The following is an 18,877-nucleotide window of genomic DNA, read 5'->3' as shown; positions in this document are numbered from 1 at the left end:
TGTTCCCCCCTCCTTTGTCCTCCTGTTTCCCCTCCCTCCTCCAGAGAGGAGTTAAACAGTTTGATGGCGTGTGGGACAAAGGAGTTTTTAAGTCTGTTAGTTCTTGTCTTGGGGAGAAGCAACCTGTCACTGAACAGACTCTTCTGGTTGTTAATGGCCATGTGCAGAGGATGCCCAGCATTGTCCATAATGTCCAGCAGTTATTTTAGTGTCCTTTTCTCTGCCACTGTCACCAGAGTGTCCAGCTTCATGCCGACCACAGATCTAGCCTTCCTGATCAGTTTCTCCAGCCTGGATGAGTCCTTCTTTGCTGTGCTGCTCCCCCAGCACACCACAGCATAGAAAAGTACTCAAGCAACCACTGACTGGTAAAACATCCTCAGAGATAAACCGAGATACTGTACAGTAACGCCACTGTTTTGCACATGTCTCACTCTGTATATTTTATTTTATATATTTTATTTATTGTTTACTCTATTTAATTTGTAAAATATGTGTACACACACACACACACACACACACACACACACACACACACACACACACGTAGAAAAATATTTAGTATACACATCCAGAAATGCATATACTATTATATATTGTACATATATTTATTAGTTTCAGATGTAGCCATTCTTGTATTTTGCTTGTTTACATTATTGTATTTTGCACAACTCTGTTGCTTGTGAAGCTCGCACACAAGAATTTCACTCACATGTGCTGTACCAATGTATCTGCACATGTGATGTGACAATAAAAGTGATTTGATTTGATTTGAGATAGACCACAACTAATTGATGGTTGTTTCTTTGCATTGAACCTCCTAATTAACATTGCGGTAAAAAAGATATTTTTAAGATTAGGCTTAAAGCTTTCCTTTTTGATAAAGCATATAGTTAGGGCTGGATCACATGAACTCTCCCTTATGCTTAGGCTTCCCATTATGCACTGAATATTCTTCACTTACTTTTTTCATTCACTATGTGTTCATACACAACCATAATCATTAGTTATTGTTAATCTTTTTCTCTCTTCCACACATCACCCCCAACTGCTCATGGCAGATGGCTTTTCCTCCCTGAGCCTGACTTAGGGTCCATCTAGCTGTAATGCAATCCTGAGAGGTTGCGCTCACCACACATCACAGAGCTATGTGATGTGTGTTGTTAGGGCTGGGAAGAAACAAGTATAGATGACAAAAACCCATGAAGGCACAGAAAAATGTGAAATCTATAGACAAAGGCACTGACACTATCTTCACAACCATTTTTTTTTCCAACAATGTCTTTATTTATTTTGAACATAGCAATGTACACATCTATGAAGCGTAACAAAATAAGTAGCTGAACTTACATAAACTACAAGATAGACATACTGCCTTTATACATATACACCATATAGGAAAGGATGAGAAAAAAACAGCAATGACAAAACAACAAAAACAACACACAAAAGCAAAACAAACAAACAAGGACAAAAAAAGGGAAAACGGGGGAACAACTGTGTGCATCTCCCACAAATTATGCACCCTCACAGGTATATGTCAAATGTAAATTAGAAAGTAGTTGTTCAATGTCAAGCAATAAACATATTCCCAAGTGGACTGCAGAGGGCCACCTATGAATCGTCCCCAAAAATTTCCACCAAGTGGGGCAAGTTTTTATTAGCAAGGAAGTTTTTGAAGGGGCCCCAGATGCTATCAAAGCATTGCTGCTTACCCCTGATTGCGTAGGTGATCTTTTCTAAGGGCAGGGTAGATGTTAACTCTGAAATCCATTTACTTCTTCTCAGTCTATCCACCTCTTTCCAAGTAATGGCAATCACTCTCTTAGCCATCAGCAGCCCTATGTCTAAAAATAAGCGATGTTTCCTTGTTGTATTACAGTTAGATGGATTGATGCCCAGCAAAAAACGTTTGGTTCTAAATGCAGTTTTATTTCTAAAATTTCTTCAGTGCATTGTTTCACTTCTTCCCAGAATTTCCTAATTTCAGCACACTGCCACAAACAATGGAGAAGTGTTCCCTTTTCCTCGTCACATTTTATACAAACATCCGGGATGGTACTGTAGAAAGCATTAAGTTTGACTGGAGTCATTAACCAGTTGTACTGCAAGAGATTTAAATAAGTGTTCACTGTTTGTGATTGTGCCCTGGCGCAAGCCCTCTCCCACTCTTCAAGGGAGTAAGTCTTCTCTCCAGGATTCAAGCTTCTTTACGGACGTTTTTGTAGAGGCGGCCACCAGTTTATTATAGATTTTAGAAATCAAGCCCCTTCCCTGGCAATCTTTCACCATCATTTTTTCAAGGGTTGATAGGCCAGGAATGGACAAGGACTGGTTTTGCTGTGTTCTAATAAAGTCTCTCAGCTGTAAATAGCTAAAGAACTGGCTGCAGGCTATGTCATGCTTGAAAACCATTTCATCAAAGGACAGTAAGTGTTTATTATCTGGGTTGTAAAGATTTACTATTTTTTGTAACCCCCTTTCGGCCCATATTTTAAATCCCCCTTCACCCTGTCCTGGGGGGAAATGATCATTCCCCCATATCGGGCTGAATACTGAGAGTGAATTAACTTCATTGAGGTGAGTCTTAACTTGATGTCGTAAGGCAGATACAATAGAGATAGGCACAACCTGGGGCGTCTGTTCTTCCATAAAAACTTGATGAAGAGTGTCCTCAGTTGAGAAAATAAATTGCTTGGTGGTGGCAGAGGCAAGTTTTGAAATAAGTACAGCAGTTCAGGGAGTATATTCATTTTGAGAATATTTAATTTCCCCATTAATGACATTGGTAGAGCAGTCCATCTATCCAGAGATTTTGAGACATCTTGCATAACTGAATTATAGTTAATTTCTATGATATCCTTAAGCAAAGGAAGAATTTGGATGCCCAAATAGGTAAAGCTATTAACAACCTAAATTGAGTAACAACAGAGGTTGGGTTTTCTCTATCTAATTGGTTTATTAACATAATGGATGTTTTAGACATATTGATCTTGTAACCAGAAATTCCTTAAACTCCTTAATCAATTCTAGCAGAGCCAACCAAAACCAAGGGGCACAAGAGTCCAAAACCAGTCCAAAAACACAAGAAAACAGTCCACGAACACAAGAAAACAGATCAAAAACAAAACCAAACTAGAGCTCAACAAGAGTCCAAGAAAAGTTCAGGGGGTTGACCCGGGGGTCAACAACACAAGGACCAAGACAGTTCTGGGGGCCGGCCGGGCACACAGCAACGGCGGCGGCGCAGGCAAAACCAATCAGGACGCCGACCACTCGGAAGGCAGTGGCGGCCACTAAGCAGGTCCGGAGGTCGGCCGCAATGCCAGCGGCGGCGATGAACTCTTTCCGGAGGCTGTCCCCGAAGGCTATGATGCCAACTTAGAGGCCTGGAAAACGGCCGGCAGAGGCGAAGCGGAACAGGTCGAGCTGGCTCTGACGGCGGTGTGGCAACCGCAGGACCAGACGAGGCAGGACCAGATGAAGGCACGGAGGCATGACCAGACGAGGCAGGACCAGACGAAGGCACGGAGGCTGGACCAGGCGTGGATGAAGGCACAGAGGCTGGACCAGGCGGCAGCGGGACGGCTGCGGAACCTGACGGCAGCGGGACGGCTGCGGAACCAGACAGTGGTGATACTGCAGGAGGTGATGTGGACGCAGGCAACGGTGTAGAAGTCACAGGGGATGATTCAGCAGGTGGTGGCTGAACAAACTTCCCCGGAACGTCAGCAGATGTGAGGATGTGCTTGCTGGGTCCTCCAGGACCCCCAGCAGACGAGGCGTGATGCTGGATGGGCTCCTCGGACCCACCAGCTGACTTGGCTTGAAGCTGGACGGGCGACTCGGGACCTTCAGCAGACGACATTTGAGGCTGGACGGGCGGCTTGGGCCCTCCAGCAGACGTGCCTTGAAGCTGGACGGGCGGCTCAGGCCCTCAAGCAGACGTGGCTTGAAGCTGGACGGGCGACTCGGGCCCTCCAGCAGACGTGGCATGAGGCCGGACGGGCTCCTCGGAACCTCCAGCTAACAAGACTTGAGGCCGGCTGGGTTCTCCCGAACCCCCAGCCGACGAGACCTGAGGCTGGACGGGCTCCTCAGGCCCTCCAGCCGATGAGGCAGGACGCTGGCTGGGTTCACTTGAACCCCCAGCTAATGTGGCTTGAGACTGGACGGGCTCCTCGGGCCCTCCAGTGGAGACAGACACTGAAGCAGCAGGTACGGAGACCTCTGGCAGTGTGGACACTGGCTGGGGCTGAGCAGCACAGTGGCTTGACTCAGGCAGCAACAGTGGGATGCAGTCCTCGGAGGGCTGTAAGTGTTCCCCAATACACTCAGCAGAGGACAGAGGCGGACGGGTGAATTCACTTGAACTCTCAGGGGTGCTGAGAGCCGAGACCGTTCTGGTGAGTTCTCCTGGTGAGCTGCTGGTGCTGGCGTCTTGACCTCTAGGGGTCCAGAGTTGGCTGGTGACTGACACCCAGCCTCTGGGGAGGCCCTAGAGGGAGCAACTGTCTCTGAGATGGCCAGCTTAAGAGAACCAGCAGATATTGTGGTGAAGTGTGTTTCCTGCTTTGGATGAGAAGGTGAGGATGGTGGCTGGGTAAATGAGTGGGCAGACAGTTGAACTGGTGGCAACAGAGCTATAGGCAGCGAAGCGGCTACAGACTGACCTACCAGTAGCGGAGACGGTTGTAGTGGAGGCGTAATAAATTGTGGAGTGTCTGACTGAACTGAGGGCAGCTGGGCTGCTGACTGAACTGAGGGCAGCTGGGCTGCTGACTGAACTGAGGGCAGCTGGGCTGCTGACTGGGGTGAAAGTGAGGATGGGACAATACGGCCAGAAAAACCAGTTTCAGAAAGGTTTATTGCTTTCCCTGAAGGAACTGACGGAGACAAGAAAGCTTCCCTGACACTTAAATTCCCTATGTTCGTAGTGCTAGGCTCAGCTACTCCGGGCATGGGAACAACAGCGTGAACATAGTAATTAACACGAAAAGTCGGCTCAACAAAGGCAGTCTTAGGAGCAATGGTCATGGGTGAGACAGAGAAATCCTTATTATTTTTAGAGGAGACACAAAAAATAGCTCCAGAAGAAATAGACCTAGTATCTGGGTCAGAAGGAACAGAAAGAGTGTCTGTTTCACCCACCACAGCCGGCTGTTTTGACATCCTGAAGTCTGGCTGTGGGGTGCCGCGCCGGTGACGCGAATGTCGCTTCCTCCTTGGAGTCGGCTCCGACGGGCCGGGTACGCAGTTCGGACGGCACGTGCTCCACTGAAACGAGCGGGCGAGCGGTAGCGGCGGGGGGGGGTGAAGGTGGAGTTCGTGGAGAATGAAGTTTTGTACCAGAGGGTGCAGTGAGTCCAATAGCCAGGGATAATCGGAAATAAGCTGTTGTAGCCTGGCTTCCAGAAGGTAGAGAAATGCTTCTCCCTCATGCTCTAGCCACAGGTTGATTAATTTTGAAGCAGAGTTCGTTATGAGGTCCCGAAGCTCCGTGGGTGGGGTGAATGCCGCTGGATCCATATCTGGCTGGTCTGTACTGTCACGGCGAGTGAGATGAGCCGCGTGGAAAATAAAGGAGGATCCAAACGCAGGCACTTGTAAAGGTGTGATGGTGGTTTATTAAACACAAAATAAAAATGGACAAAAGGCGAACCGAACAAGGACTAAACTAGACTGGGAACAAACTGACTACAGAACACGAACCTGAACCTGAACATGAATGAAAGTGAGCAGAAACACCTGGCGGTGTTTCCACACAGATGAAGCAGGGTGGAATACACAGACGGACCAGCAACTACAATGACAGAGGACACGACTTAAATACACACAGAGAAACACAGGGGAATTACACACAGGTGGTGGACACAGCTGGGAATAATCAACAAGACGAGACACAGGTAAAACTGAACACACTCACATGAGACGCAGACCTTCCCAATAAAACAGGAAAAGAGAACACTGCACCAAGACGCAGACCTGACACTGAGACAGACAGACAGAATGACACATGGAACCTGAACTAAACTAAACGTGAGATACAACCGAGAACAAATCCTTAAACATGAATAAACAGAAACATAGAATTCTAATAATAATACTCATAACGCCCAAAACCACAACAAACATTCAAAAATAAACTAATCAATCAAAACTCAAAATACTGGGTCGAAACTGACCCAGAACCGTGACACCGGGATAGATTTGTTAAAATTTTTAAGAAAAATAATTAAATCATCAGCATACAAGGCTAAGCGATATTCTGTCTGTCCTATTGTTATACCAGAAATAATATCATACTATCATCTCGCTGCAATAGCCAAAGGCTCAATTGCCATAATATATGATCAATCAATCAATCAATCAATCAATAATGAACAACGGTGGGGACAAAGGGTCCCCTTGTCTACACCCTCGATTTATTTTTATGGTTTTTGAGATATTATTGTTAGTCAGGATCTGTGCATATGATTCCTTATAAAGTAATCTTACCCAATAACAAAAATCCTCTCCCAGACCAAAGCGCGCCAGAGTCTCAAACAAATAAAGGCCATTCCACTCTGTCGAATGCCTTTTCAGTGTCAAGTGACAGTAAAGCAGTGTCAAGAGCCCCCCTTTTGGTCATAAAGAATGTTCAGAATCCTTCGGACATTGTGGAATCCTTGTCTGCCCCTAATGAATCCGTTCTGATCCCTCCCAATTATTTTAGGTAGTATTTCTTCGATTCTCTTGGCTAAGATTTTACAAAGTATTTTTAAATCTGCATTAAGAAGACTGATGGGTCTCCAGTTTTCACATTTATTGTGTGGTTTACCAGCCTTTGGGAGCAGACTAACTAGTGCTCCTTTCAAGGACTGTGGTAAGGTGCCCTTTTGAAAGGATTCTGTTAACATTTCTAAAATTGGAAGTCAACAGTTTATATTTAAACTTTTTATAAATTTCAATTGGGAGGCCATCGTGTCCGGGGTTTTTCCCCGATTCAATACTATCGATTGCAGCAGATAATTCCTCGACAGTGATATCTTTCTCCAAAATAGCCCTAAGGTCTTCTGGTATATTGGGTATATTTATCTTATCTAAAAACTTTTTTAGTTCTGAGTGGTCATTAGATATTTCTGAACTGTAAAGATCTTCATAATATTTCCTGAAGGCTCCTGCCGGATCCACAATAATTTCTCCTAGCTCATTTTTGCAGTGAGATAATAGCCCTTTCACTCTGGAGCTGCTTGAGACGTCATGCAAGAACCTTCCCAGGTTTTTCACCCTGATTGTAGAAGAACTGTTTAAGTTGCAGCAGACTGGCCACAGCTTTTGAGGCAGAGAGTTCATTCCATTAGGCCCAAAGCAGCAATACATTTTGCTGTATTTCAGGGGACCTTGTGTGATAGTATTCATTGTCTAATTCCTTTATGTTTGTCTCTAACTTTTTTGCCTTTTGGATTGGATTGGATCTAATTATTTGGCCCCTAATAAAAGCCTTAAAAGCCTCCCATCTTATGCTTGCAAAAGTTTCTGTTTTATTCATTTCAAAATAGAGGCTAATTTGTTCATCCAAAAGCAAGACAAAACCAGGGTCCGCCAACCATTTTTGTTTGCAACGCCAAATCCTAGCATCTTTCACAAGTCCTGATATACCAATGAATTGGGAGCATGATCTGAGATTAGAATAGCCTCATTGGAGCATTCCTTGATTTTAGTCCCAACTCTGCAGATATCAAAAATAAGTAAATTCTTGAATAGGACTTGTGTGCACCAGAATAACATGAGAACTTTAGAAAGTCCGGATTTTCTTCCCTCCAGATAGCTATTAAGTTCAATTCCTTCATAAAGCGCTGTATAGTGTGGGATTATAATATTATTTTATGCCATGTTAGACCCTTAATTAAAGATTGTGAATTATTATGTAATTTTAGTTTGCATTATTCTCCTGAATTAGAAGAAGGTGATAACTATTGCATTTGTTAAACTGATTTGCATTACATTAGACTGCTGATTGATTGTGAATGAATGATATTGTTTTATGATGCATTATACTGCTGAGTTATAAGAAATACTGTTCGCAGAAAGTCATCGCCTTATTTGTCTGATTAGAAGAGAACAGAACATACTGGAGTTTTCTGCCCCATCTCAGCAGGAGCAGATAAACAGGGAGCCAAGGTCGTAGCTTAGGCACTGTGTGAGAGAAAGAATGTGAATGTTTAGGCTTTTATGATTAGGTGGGGGCCACTAGAGGCTATAAGAGTTTGATCAATGCTCCACCATTTTGAGATCTGATGCTGTCTGCGTACGGTGTCCATCTCCCACGTGTGTGATCATTAAAATCATCGTTTGACTCAACCCTGGAGTGGTATGGATTTATGCACCCCTCTCGCTTGAGAGTTAAACGATGCAGACCAGATCTTGCCTCTCCACCTCCTCTTAATTTTCAAGTCCTCATTATGCATCAGATGTGTTTCCTGAAGAAACACAATGTTAGACTGCAAAAATTTTATTCTGTTCATGACTTGTTTAACTTTCTTCAGATTTCGTAACCCTCTGCTGCCCCACGTCATGGCCGACGTGACACCGGCATAACCCTAAGTTTATTTGTCGAAATAGGGGTGATTCACTTACTCCAGTGCCCAGCAGTCTCGTCTCTGTCAGTGCTCCCTAGGGCAGCTGTGGCTACAGTGTAGCTTGCCATCACCAGTGTGTGAATGTGTGTGTGAATGGGTGAATGACTGAATGTAGTGTAAAGCGCTTTGGGGTCCTTAAGGACTAAGTAAAGCGCTATACAAATACAGGCTATTTATCATTTACCATACAACAGTAATCAAATGATAAATGGTGACAATAGTGTTTTCATTATAGAACCTTTCTAGTCTTAGTCCTCATAACAGACGCAAATGATACAGGTCTCTGATCTATGAACTTTAACCACTTTCATTACACACAAACTCTCTCACACACAATGATGGATGGTTTGCCGATAATTTGTTTATCAACAGCAGTGAATACACCAGGGGCACTGCCACAGAGGATACTCAGAAATTATGTAAAGCACTCCAAACACTGAATGGAACATGTTTGGTATTATTTTATGTTGAGAACAATTATAGTTCTGTGTACTAACTGATAGATATTTATACCTGTATTGCTCTGATATTCTCCATCAGTTGGTCAGTTCTGGAAGCTCCCAACAGGACAGAATTTACCCTTTCATTTCTAAGGCACCAGGCTGTGGGGGTTTACAGCACAGAGAGAAAATGTTAATGTCAATGATATCAAATCAAGTTAAATACAATGTTTTCTAGAAAACTGCATTGTATTTTCACAGGACAAATGTGTTTTGTATTATGTTTATTATATTTTTTCTTTTACTTCTACAGTCATTTGCAGAGAATATAACATACAACAATATTTAATGTAGGGAAGCCAGTGTATTATTATACATATAGTAATGTTATTCATTTACCAATAGCCAGTTGGGGAAGAGTGCAGTCTATTCTTTCAGCAACTGCCTGCAACTCCTTTAGCTTCACCTGCTGGCGGTGCCCCTCCTCGTTTAGGATCTTGTCTTTTAGCCATTGATAACCCTGTTACAGATAGTTAAACAGACTGTAAGAAAATCTGATTGTTAACTAGTTTACCGAAATTACAAAGAGAAGAATAAGCTAAAAATAAAAAACTAAGCACTGCCATTCTCTTAGAGATTTCACCCAAGAAGTCCTCTTGGGATGAGATGAATCACTCTGATTCATTGGCAGCTGTAGAGTTGTGGCTTTTTAAATCTGTGACCAGAGTAAATCAGCTCACTCTCTGCCTGCTGGCCACATGTGTCCATTGATGGTCCCAGGACAGCCGTGGTCCTACATCACCATTGATTTCATTACTGGCTCTATCAGTGGGTAATAACTCTATACTAACATCTATAGACAGTTCTCCAAGGCTATGCACTCTGTCACCTTCCACAACTCCCTTAAGCTTCAGAAATGGCTCAGTTCCTCAGGAACCATGTTTTTTGGCTCTATTACCAGACATTGTCTCGGAGTGTGGACCTCAGTTCACCTCTCGAGTTTGGGATGTCACAAAACAGCTGTGTGCAGGCAGAATAGGACCTAAATGCAGACTTCACGGAGGCGAAAATGTAAACTTAAAAAGCAGCTTTATTGCTGACAGTGAAAACTTTAGAAAAACTACACTGGGAAAATATAAATTAAACACATGGAGAGACACATAGGGAAACACACAGCCATGTATGAGGAGATTACGACACGTGACTGAGGGATACGCTGACATAAATACACAGAGGGATACAGGGCAAAGAAGAATCAGCTGGAAGGCACGGCAGGCACAAAATACACAGATGAGACAGGGAAGGGCAAGCTGATGGGAGACTATCAAAGTAAAACAAGAAGTACATAGAGGCACAGACTGGAGAGAGAGAAGGAACTGGGGAACATAGATAAACATAACAGAATAAAACACGACGGGAAAAATGGCACAAGAACTCATACCACAATATTAACACAGACACACGGAGGGAGACACAGGGGGTAAAGACACAAGGGGAAATCTAACAACTAAACCTAATCAAAACAACCCAGGTAATATGGAATGATCCTTAGAAACAACAAACTAGACTTAACAAAGTACAAAAATGACAAAAAAAACACAATAAACTCAAACCACTGGATCACCCAGGACTGTGACAGCCAAGGTTAGAATCTCTTCTGGATTTCACAGACATAAAAATGGCAGAGAGGTCTAACCAGGAGCAGGAGGCTGCTCTTCGTTGCATGGTCCAATCTCAGTCAACCTGAAGCTTGCATTTGGCTTGAGCTGAGTACACCCACAACTCCTTGACCTCCTCTGCTGCCAGTTTGTCCCCATTTGAAGTCTTATTGGGGTATTAACCATGCCTGTTCCCCATTCAGGAAAATGAACTGTCGGTCTCCTCAGTTCAATACCACCTTCATCGCCAGTGTCAGATATGGTGAATGGCCAAGGTGTCTCTCCTCAAGAGGCCGGACGAAAACAAGAGATGGGAAGATCGTCACTGGACCCTGACCCCTAATTGCGCTCTGGGTCAGAAAGTTTAGCTGTCTTAGAAAAATACTCAATTACAAACTAAATTGGAAAACCTATAATGGCCCTTTTGTAATAGAAATTTAAAAAACAGAAAAATTACAACCTTACAACCTTGCTTGTGTCCAGGATACACCTCCCAGCTTAACACTCCTAGACAATTGAATTTTATGATTTACTTTTATCTTATATATACACTCAACAAAAATATAAACGCAACACCTTTGTTACTGCTCCCATTCCCCATGGGATGGACGTAGAGACCTAAAATTCATTCCAGATACACAATATAACCATCCCTCCCAAACAGTGGTCACAAATCAGTCCAAATGTGTGGTAGTGGGCACATCTGCTATATTGAGATAATCCCTCCCACCTCACAGGTGTGCCACATCAGGATGCTGATCTGACATCATGAGTAGTGCACAGGTGTACCTCAGACTGCCCACAACAAAAGGCCACCCTGGAATGTGCAGTTTTTTGCGCTATTGGGGGTCTGGGGACCCAGAACCGGTCAGTATCTGGTGTGACCACCATTTGCCTCATGCAGTGCAACACATCGTCGCATGGAGTCTATCAGATTGTCAATTGTGGCCTGTGGAATGTTGGTCCACTCCACTTCAATGGCTGTGCAAGGTTGTTGGATATTCGTGGGAACTGGTACACGCTGTCGTATACGCCGGTCAAGCACATCCCGAACATGCTCAATGGGTGACATGTCCGGTGAGTATTCTGGCCATGCAAGAACTGGGACATTCTCAGCTGCCATCTGCCCTGAACAATGTGAACCATGATTAATCCGTGAAGCCCACACCTCTCCAACGTGCCAGACGCCATCGAATGTGAGCATTTGCCCACACAAGTCTGTTACGGCGACGAGCTGGAGTCAGGTCAAGACCCCGATGAGGACGACGGGCATGCAGTTGAGCGTCCCTGAGACGGTTTCTCACAGTTTGTGCAGAAATTGTTTGGTTGTGCAAACCAATTGTTCCAGCAGCTGTCTGGGTGGCTGGTCTCAGACGATCTTGGAGGTGAACCTGCTGGATGTGGAGGTCCTGGGCTGGTGTGGTTACACGAGGTCTGCGGTTGTGAGGCCGGTTGGATGTGCTGCCATATTCTCTGAAACGCCTGTGGAGACGGCTTATGGTTGAGAAATGAACATTCAATGCACGGGCGACAGATCTGGTTGACATTCATGCTGTCAGCATGCCAATTGCACGCTCCCTCATTGCTTGTGGCATCTGTGGCATTTTGCTGTGAGACAAAACTGCACATTCCAGGGTGGCCTTTTGTTGTGGGCAGTCTGAGGTACACCTGTGCACTACTCATGATGTCAGATCAGCATCCTGATGTGGCACACCTGTGAGGTGGGATGGATTATCTCAATATAGCAGATGTGCCCACTACCACACATTTGGACTGATTTGTGACCACTGTTTGGGAGGGATGGTTATATTGTGTATCTGGAATGAATTTTAGGTCTCTACGTCCATCCCATGGGGAATGGGAGCAGTAACAAAGGTGTTGCGTTTATATTTTTGTTGAGTGTATATATATATATATTAGGGGTGCAACAATACACAAAATTCACGGTTCGATTCGGTTCGATACTTTGGTGTCACGGTTCGATATTTTTTCGATACAAAAACAAATGTTCATGCCTTTTTAATTTATCATTTATTAAAATTAGAAATATATATTTTAACTCAAAAGTACAGTTTTTAAATTTAATGTTGCTGAAACAACAAAATAAAAATAAATCTATCTAATCGAGAAATCACTTATCTTTGGAAAAGAGAATTTATTACAGAGAAATGGCTCTTTCCAAAATAAAAGCTATACTATACGCTTCTTCTGAGGTATACTCTCAGCAGCATATTAAACGTATCAGGTAAGGAGAATCATGTGCTAACGGCTGTCTAAATGACTCGGGTAAAGTGTGTAGCATGCGTGTCTGCTTCCACTTGTCTTTGCACTAGGATGATGTCGGCATAAATGTGCAGTCATATTTGTTGTGTTCCCACCAGTGTTGTCAGCGTTAATCTCGTTAAAATGACATTAACGCCATAACGCAGCAAATCTCCGTTAACAAGTTACCGCGGATTGCCCCGTGCTTGGGGCTGGATGGCGTCAACACGTTAACAAGCTAACTGCGCTATTGCACTAGTTCCCAAAAATTGAGCATTGCGTGGCACATCCAACATACTGTTTTACTTTTGTCCATGGCACACTTACCATCAGGGTCTCGCTTCACATGAAAACCAAGATAGTTCCAAACGCCAGATCTGAATGAGGGTGGGGGAGGTTCAATTTTGGGTAGCACTGAGGTAGTTGCCATGTTGCAACGAGCTTAGCTTCTGTCTTGCTAGTTTGCGCTGCGCTCAGTGGATCTGCATTCGACAGTACAGCCTAGGCAGAGTAGTCGAACGCAGATCGTAATGAACCGAAAGCACTGTATCGAACGGTTCAATATCGATATGAGTATCGTTGCACCCCTAATATATATGTAACTTTGCATCCCACTGTTTATATTTATATATATATATATATATATATATATATATATATATATATATATATATATATATACACTGTGTATATATATATATATATATATATATATATATATATATATATATATTGCACACTTTCTGTAAATCCGATAAACTTCATTCCACTTCTCAAATATTACTGTGTGTGTCTCCTATATGATATATTTAACTGACATTTTTTATCGTAACAACCAACGATTTATACAGGAAAATAATGACTTCTAACACACACACACACACACACACACACACACACACACACACACACACACATATATATATATATATATATATATATATATATATATATATATATATATATATATTAGGGGTGCAACGATACACAAAATTCACGGTTCGGTTCGGTTCGATACTTTGGTGTCACGGTTCGATATTTTTTCGATACAAAAAAATGTTCATGCCTTTTTAATTTGTCATTTATTAAAATTATAAATATATATTTTAACTCAAAAGTACAGTTTTTAAATTTAACCCTAACCCTTGTGCGTGTTTTTTATTTTGACAGCAAATGCACACCTGCGGACCACTTATGTGCAGCCCTGGTTATTTAGCTCATCATATTGCAGCCACAGAAATTATTTTGTCCATGAAACCATAAAGCTGCACTTTCTTTTTGCCTTATAGTCTGATTTGTCATAACTTCACCGTTTTGTGGTAAGCTTTTCTTTGGCTGTCACTTCTTCACCCTGACCTGTCTTATTTGGCTCAGCAGAACTAAAATATATATCCTGCTGCTTTTACACACGCACTCACATAAGCTCAGCGATTCTCTGCGCGATCAACCTCTCACATGTTTAAGCTTGCTGCGGGAGATTTCACTTGTCATGTTTGCATAGTAAGCTAACGATTAATAAGACGATGTCAGAGGAATTGGTGCACAAATTATCATCACTCACAGATCAGTGCTGTCGCTCTCTATACACAGTTCGCACGATTGCAAAGTGAAAGCAAAAAAACAAGCGCAAATTCAAACGCGATTTCAATATGTCACATATTGACAGTGGCTCACCGATGCCAATGACATAATTACCCAGCTACATTTCTGAAAGAATGCAAAAGCATTGACATATATTTTTCCTTCCTACAATAGCCCAACGGGCAGGGAAGAGATAGATTTTGGTAGCCCGGCTGAAAAAAATCGCTAGCCCCAGGACGTCGGGCTAGCGATATTGCAAGACCTGTCTGTATCTGATTGAGGAATCACTCATCTTTGGAAAAGAGAGTTTATTACAGAGAAATGTCTCTTTCCAAAATAAAAGCTATATTATACGCTTCTTCTGGGCTATATTCTCAGCAGCATAAGGAGAATCATGTGCTAACAGCTGTCTAAATGACTCGGCTAAAGTCAGTAGCATGCTTGTTGTTTTTGTCTTTGCACTAGGATGATGTCGGCGTAAACGTGCAGTCATATTCGTTGTGTTCCCACTAGTGCTTTCAGGTTAATCTCGTTGAAATGATCTTAACGCCACAACACGGCAAATCTCCGTTAACGAGCTACCGCCGATCGCCCCGTGCATGGGGCTAGACGGCCAACACGTTAACGAGCTAACTGCGCTAACACACTAGTTCCCACCCATGTAATTGAGCATTGCATGGCACATCCAACATACTGTTTTACTTTAGTCCATGACTCGCTTACTTTCAGGGTCATACGTCACATGAAAACCAAAATAATTCCAAACGCCAGATCTGAATGAGGGTGGGGGAGGTCCATGTTGCAAGGGGAGCTTAACTTCTGTCTCGCTAGCTTGCCCTGCGCTCTTCCTTCTGACTATGCTGTCTGTGTTGAGCGCTCAGTGGATCTGCGCTCGACAGTGCAGCCTAGGCGGAGTAGTCGAACGCAGATTCACTGAGCGCTCAACACAGACAGCATCGTCAGAAGGAAAGTTGATAAAATAAATTACAAATGTTGTATTGTTCGATACATATGCGTACCGAACCGAAAGCACTGTATCGAACGGTTCAATATCGATACGAATATCGTTGCACCCCTAGTATATATATATATATATATATATATATATATATATATATATATATATATAGGACTAAACGCACGCATGAGGTAATCAGGGAAAGTGGAGACACAGGAGGGCACAGCTCTGACTACAATGAAACAATGACAACACAGGGGAGAGTAAGACTAAATACAATGAGCAAAGAAACACAAGGACTTTTATTAGAGTGAATTGTTAAATGTTGTCATTTCTATGCTTGCCAGCTCTGATGAAAGAAATTCCACTGTCCTTCCCCCCAGATTCTTGAGGTTCTGGTGGGGGGCTGTAATGTTTTATTGCAGATACATCCTATCTGGAAGATCTGCTTCTTTTGATGTAAGCTTCCTGCGTTTACGACCCTTTGGTCAGCAGGAGGTCTGACACACACACACACACACACACACACACACACACACACACACACATTCTTACAGAAGTTCACACATATACATACAATGCTTTGTCTTAGAACTAAGGGGGCGTGGCTTTGTTCTGACGTGTTTTGTGTGAACTGTCTCTCAATAAAAGGTAGCAGGAGGAGGTCAGATCTGAGGGTCATTTTCGTGGTGGACACAGACGAGGCCTCCCTTGCGCAAATAATCGATCGACTGTCTTGTTTTCTTCTAGAATTAGCGGGGCTTGTGGAAACACAGACCCAACAACTTTCAACATAAAACAGGTAGCATGACGGAACACAGACGTGACCCGAACTTGACAACATAAACCACGCAGGCATAACATAAGAGGTAAGACACACACAACAACAAGGGGAACTTCAACACAAGGGAAGATGACATAAGGAGTCTAAATGAATAAAGAGCTGAAACTAGGCAACCTTGGAACAGGTAGCATGACGGAACACAGACTCAAAAAAGACTCAATGAGCCAAAACATAAACAATGAATATCAAAATACAATGAAACACAAAAAACTGGGTCAAACAACCCAGGACCATTACAGTTCCTTTGTTTAATACCAGATGGATATTAAATATTGGGATATTACCTTAAGTGAAGCACGTGAATAAGGAGGGATTCCATTGTTATATTTCCCTGAGATGATCCCACAAGCCAGTGGACACCATGTCATAGCTCCAATGCCTGCATGTCCAAAAGGAATACATACAGAATATTTTAAAAAATTATTTCTTTAATTTCCAGATTATGAATCGGTGTTCAGAAGGCCACTTAACATATGGTTACATTGTAACCTTGGTTCTCTGAGTGAGATAATATCTCTCCACTCCATTACATATTCCATATGTATGGGGTATGACCCAGAGAACAAAGGTTACAATGTAACCTTACATTCTCTATCATATCGAGACTCTCCAGTTTGCTATATATTCCATATGTACGGGGTAACTCTGTAAGACACCCCACGAGAAGACAGTGCAACCAAATCCCAGAATGTATTTACAAACTATTTACAAATGTACATATACATATGCCACCCCGGTCAGGGCTTCGCCAGACGCAAGACTGGCCTGAACTGGTCCCAAAAGACGTAAGGACTGCAACTGAGCGGCCACTCTAGGTCAGCCCACAAGATGCTAGGCTGACCGGGGAACGATGGCTACCACCAATGGGCACCCAGCATCTGCTCTCAAGAGATGAGCAGGCTGCCACGTTCAAGCGGAAAATTTGCGTAAAGGTGGTGGCCGAGGACAAAGTCATCAATGTACAAATGGCCAAGAGGGCAGCGCCCCTCCATATGGCCCAAGAAGTCCACCCTGCAGGTCAAGTGGGCCTGAACACCTGAGGGAAGAGGAGCTCCTACTGAAGCATAAGCCTGCAGGATTAACTGGGACTTAGACCACTAGTCCATTGTCCAAAGTGACGGGGTACGTGCAACATACAGAACCAGAGCTCGGATAGGTCACAGAGCCTGCAGACGCAGAGCTGCCTCTCATTCCAACCCTTCAGTGGGAGCTGAGTGCTGCTCAACCGTCTGAGAAAAGTAAAAGTCCGAGAGGACTTGTGGCAAGAAGGCAAGAATGCAGGGTTGGGTCCGAGGACCACCCCCTTCCCATCAAGCAGTCACTGTGGCCGACAGTGCATGGAGCTCACTTATTCTTCTGGTGGAAGTTATGGCCAGAAGGTGGTCTTAAGCGATAGCCACTTCAACTTAGCATCTTCCAGGGGCTCAAATGGAGGGCACTGGAGGGCACTAAGGACCAGTTCCAGGTCCCAAGGGGAAACCGAGCTGTTAGGTCCTGGACACCCCTAGCAAACGCGAAATCAAAGCAGCGTTAGCGCAACGCTGACGCTGCTTTGATTTTGCAGTTGGCTGTTCACCTTGGTCGCTCAGTGCTCAGTTGCTGAGCACTGAGCGACCAAGGTGAACAGCCTTAATCACAGCCACTAACCCATGAAGGATAACAGCAGCTCTGCCTGCCTCTAGCTGGGACTGCAGGATGGTATTGACTGTGGCAATTTGGGTGTCCAGTCCATGGACCACCATGGCATCAACTGTTACACCATGGGGTCCAGCCTGTGGACCACGCACCAGGAAGCAAACACTCCCCAGTGATAGCAGTAGGAAGCCCTTGTGGATGGTGCACAAGTTTCCTGCATGGTGTTCACAACAGGGGCAGGAAGTCGTAAGGAGCGCAGCCTCTCCTCCTCAGGGGCCAGGCCATCAGCCGCAGCCTTGCGGGGAAAGGATGGAAGAGCGACCCTCCGGCCTGGGGCAGGAGGTCCCAGGGCATGCCATCCAGGAGGGGTGGGATTACTTAAAACCAGGGCGGAGGACCGAGTGGAGGAGGAAGAAAGGGGGGAAGGTGTAAAGGAGTGCCTGGGGCCAGGGATGCACAAGGGCACCTCACCCTAGAGGGGTGTCGTCGGACTTCAGGGAGAAGTACAGAGGGCAAGTGTGTCAATTTCCTGGAGGCAAAGAAGTCAACCTCTGCCCTTTACTCCCCTGGGCATGGACTGCCCCTGGACATAATGTCTGCTGCCATGTTCAGGGAACTTGGCACATGAACTGCCCAGAGGGAGAGGAATTGGCAGTGAGCCCACTGCCACAGCTGGGCGGCCAGTTTGCAGAGGGGAGGAGAGCCCAGCTCCTCCTGCTGGTTGATATAGGCTGCGGCAACTGTGCTGTCTGTCTAGACAACCACGCAATCGAGACAGGAAGTGCCGAAGTGCCAGGAACATGGCCAGTACTATGGGCAGACCTTTGTGCCATCAGAAACTGAATTTGAAGTTAATTAATTTGCTTTGAAACTGTATT

The 18,877-nt window shown here is 44.1% G+C and overlaps 1 protein-coding gene across 2 annotated transcripts in view; it reads right to left on the bottom strand.

The window, feature by feature from the left end:
• Positions 1-18,877, bottom strand: part of LOC147306245 (voltage-gated potassium channel subunit beta-2-like) — a 253,214-nt gene that overhangs the window by 30,621 nt on the left and 203,716 nt on the right. For both annotated transcript variants that reach the window (XM_086277816.1, XM_086277817.1), the window contains 3 exons: positions 16,649-16,743; positions 9,461-9,581; positions 9,135-9,223 (listed from right to left, as the gene is read on the bottom strand). In XM_086277816.1, the coding sequence (XP_086133942.1) occupies positions 9,135-9,223; positions 9,461-9,581; positions 16,649-16,743 (305 nt within the window). The remainder of the gene's footprint in view (positions 1-9,134; positions 9,224-9,460; positions 9,582-16,648; positions 16,744-18,877) is intronic.

The sequence above is a fragment of the Aulonocara sp. 'chitande type north' Nkhata Bay genome, linkage group LG20 (assembly GCF_057382095.1).
Source record: "Aulonocara sp. 'chitande type north' Nkhata Bay isolate Kocher_YH1m ecotype deep benthic linkage group LG20, A_spYH_male_GT1.1, whole genome shotgun sequence".
NCBI classification, from domain to species: Eukaryota; Metazoa; Chordata; class Actinopteri; order Cichliformes; family Cichlidae; genus Aulonocara; species Aulonocara sp. 'chitande type north' Nkhata Bay.
The sequence above is the reverse complement of the archived record's forward strand: the minus strand, read 5'-3'. Positions and strand labels throughout refer to the sequence as shown.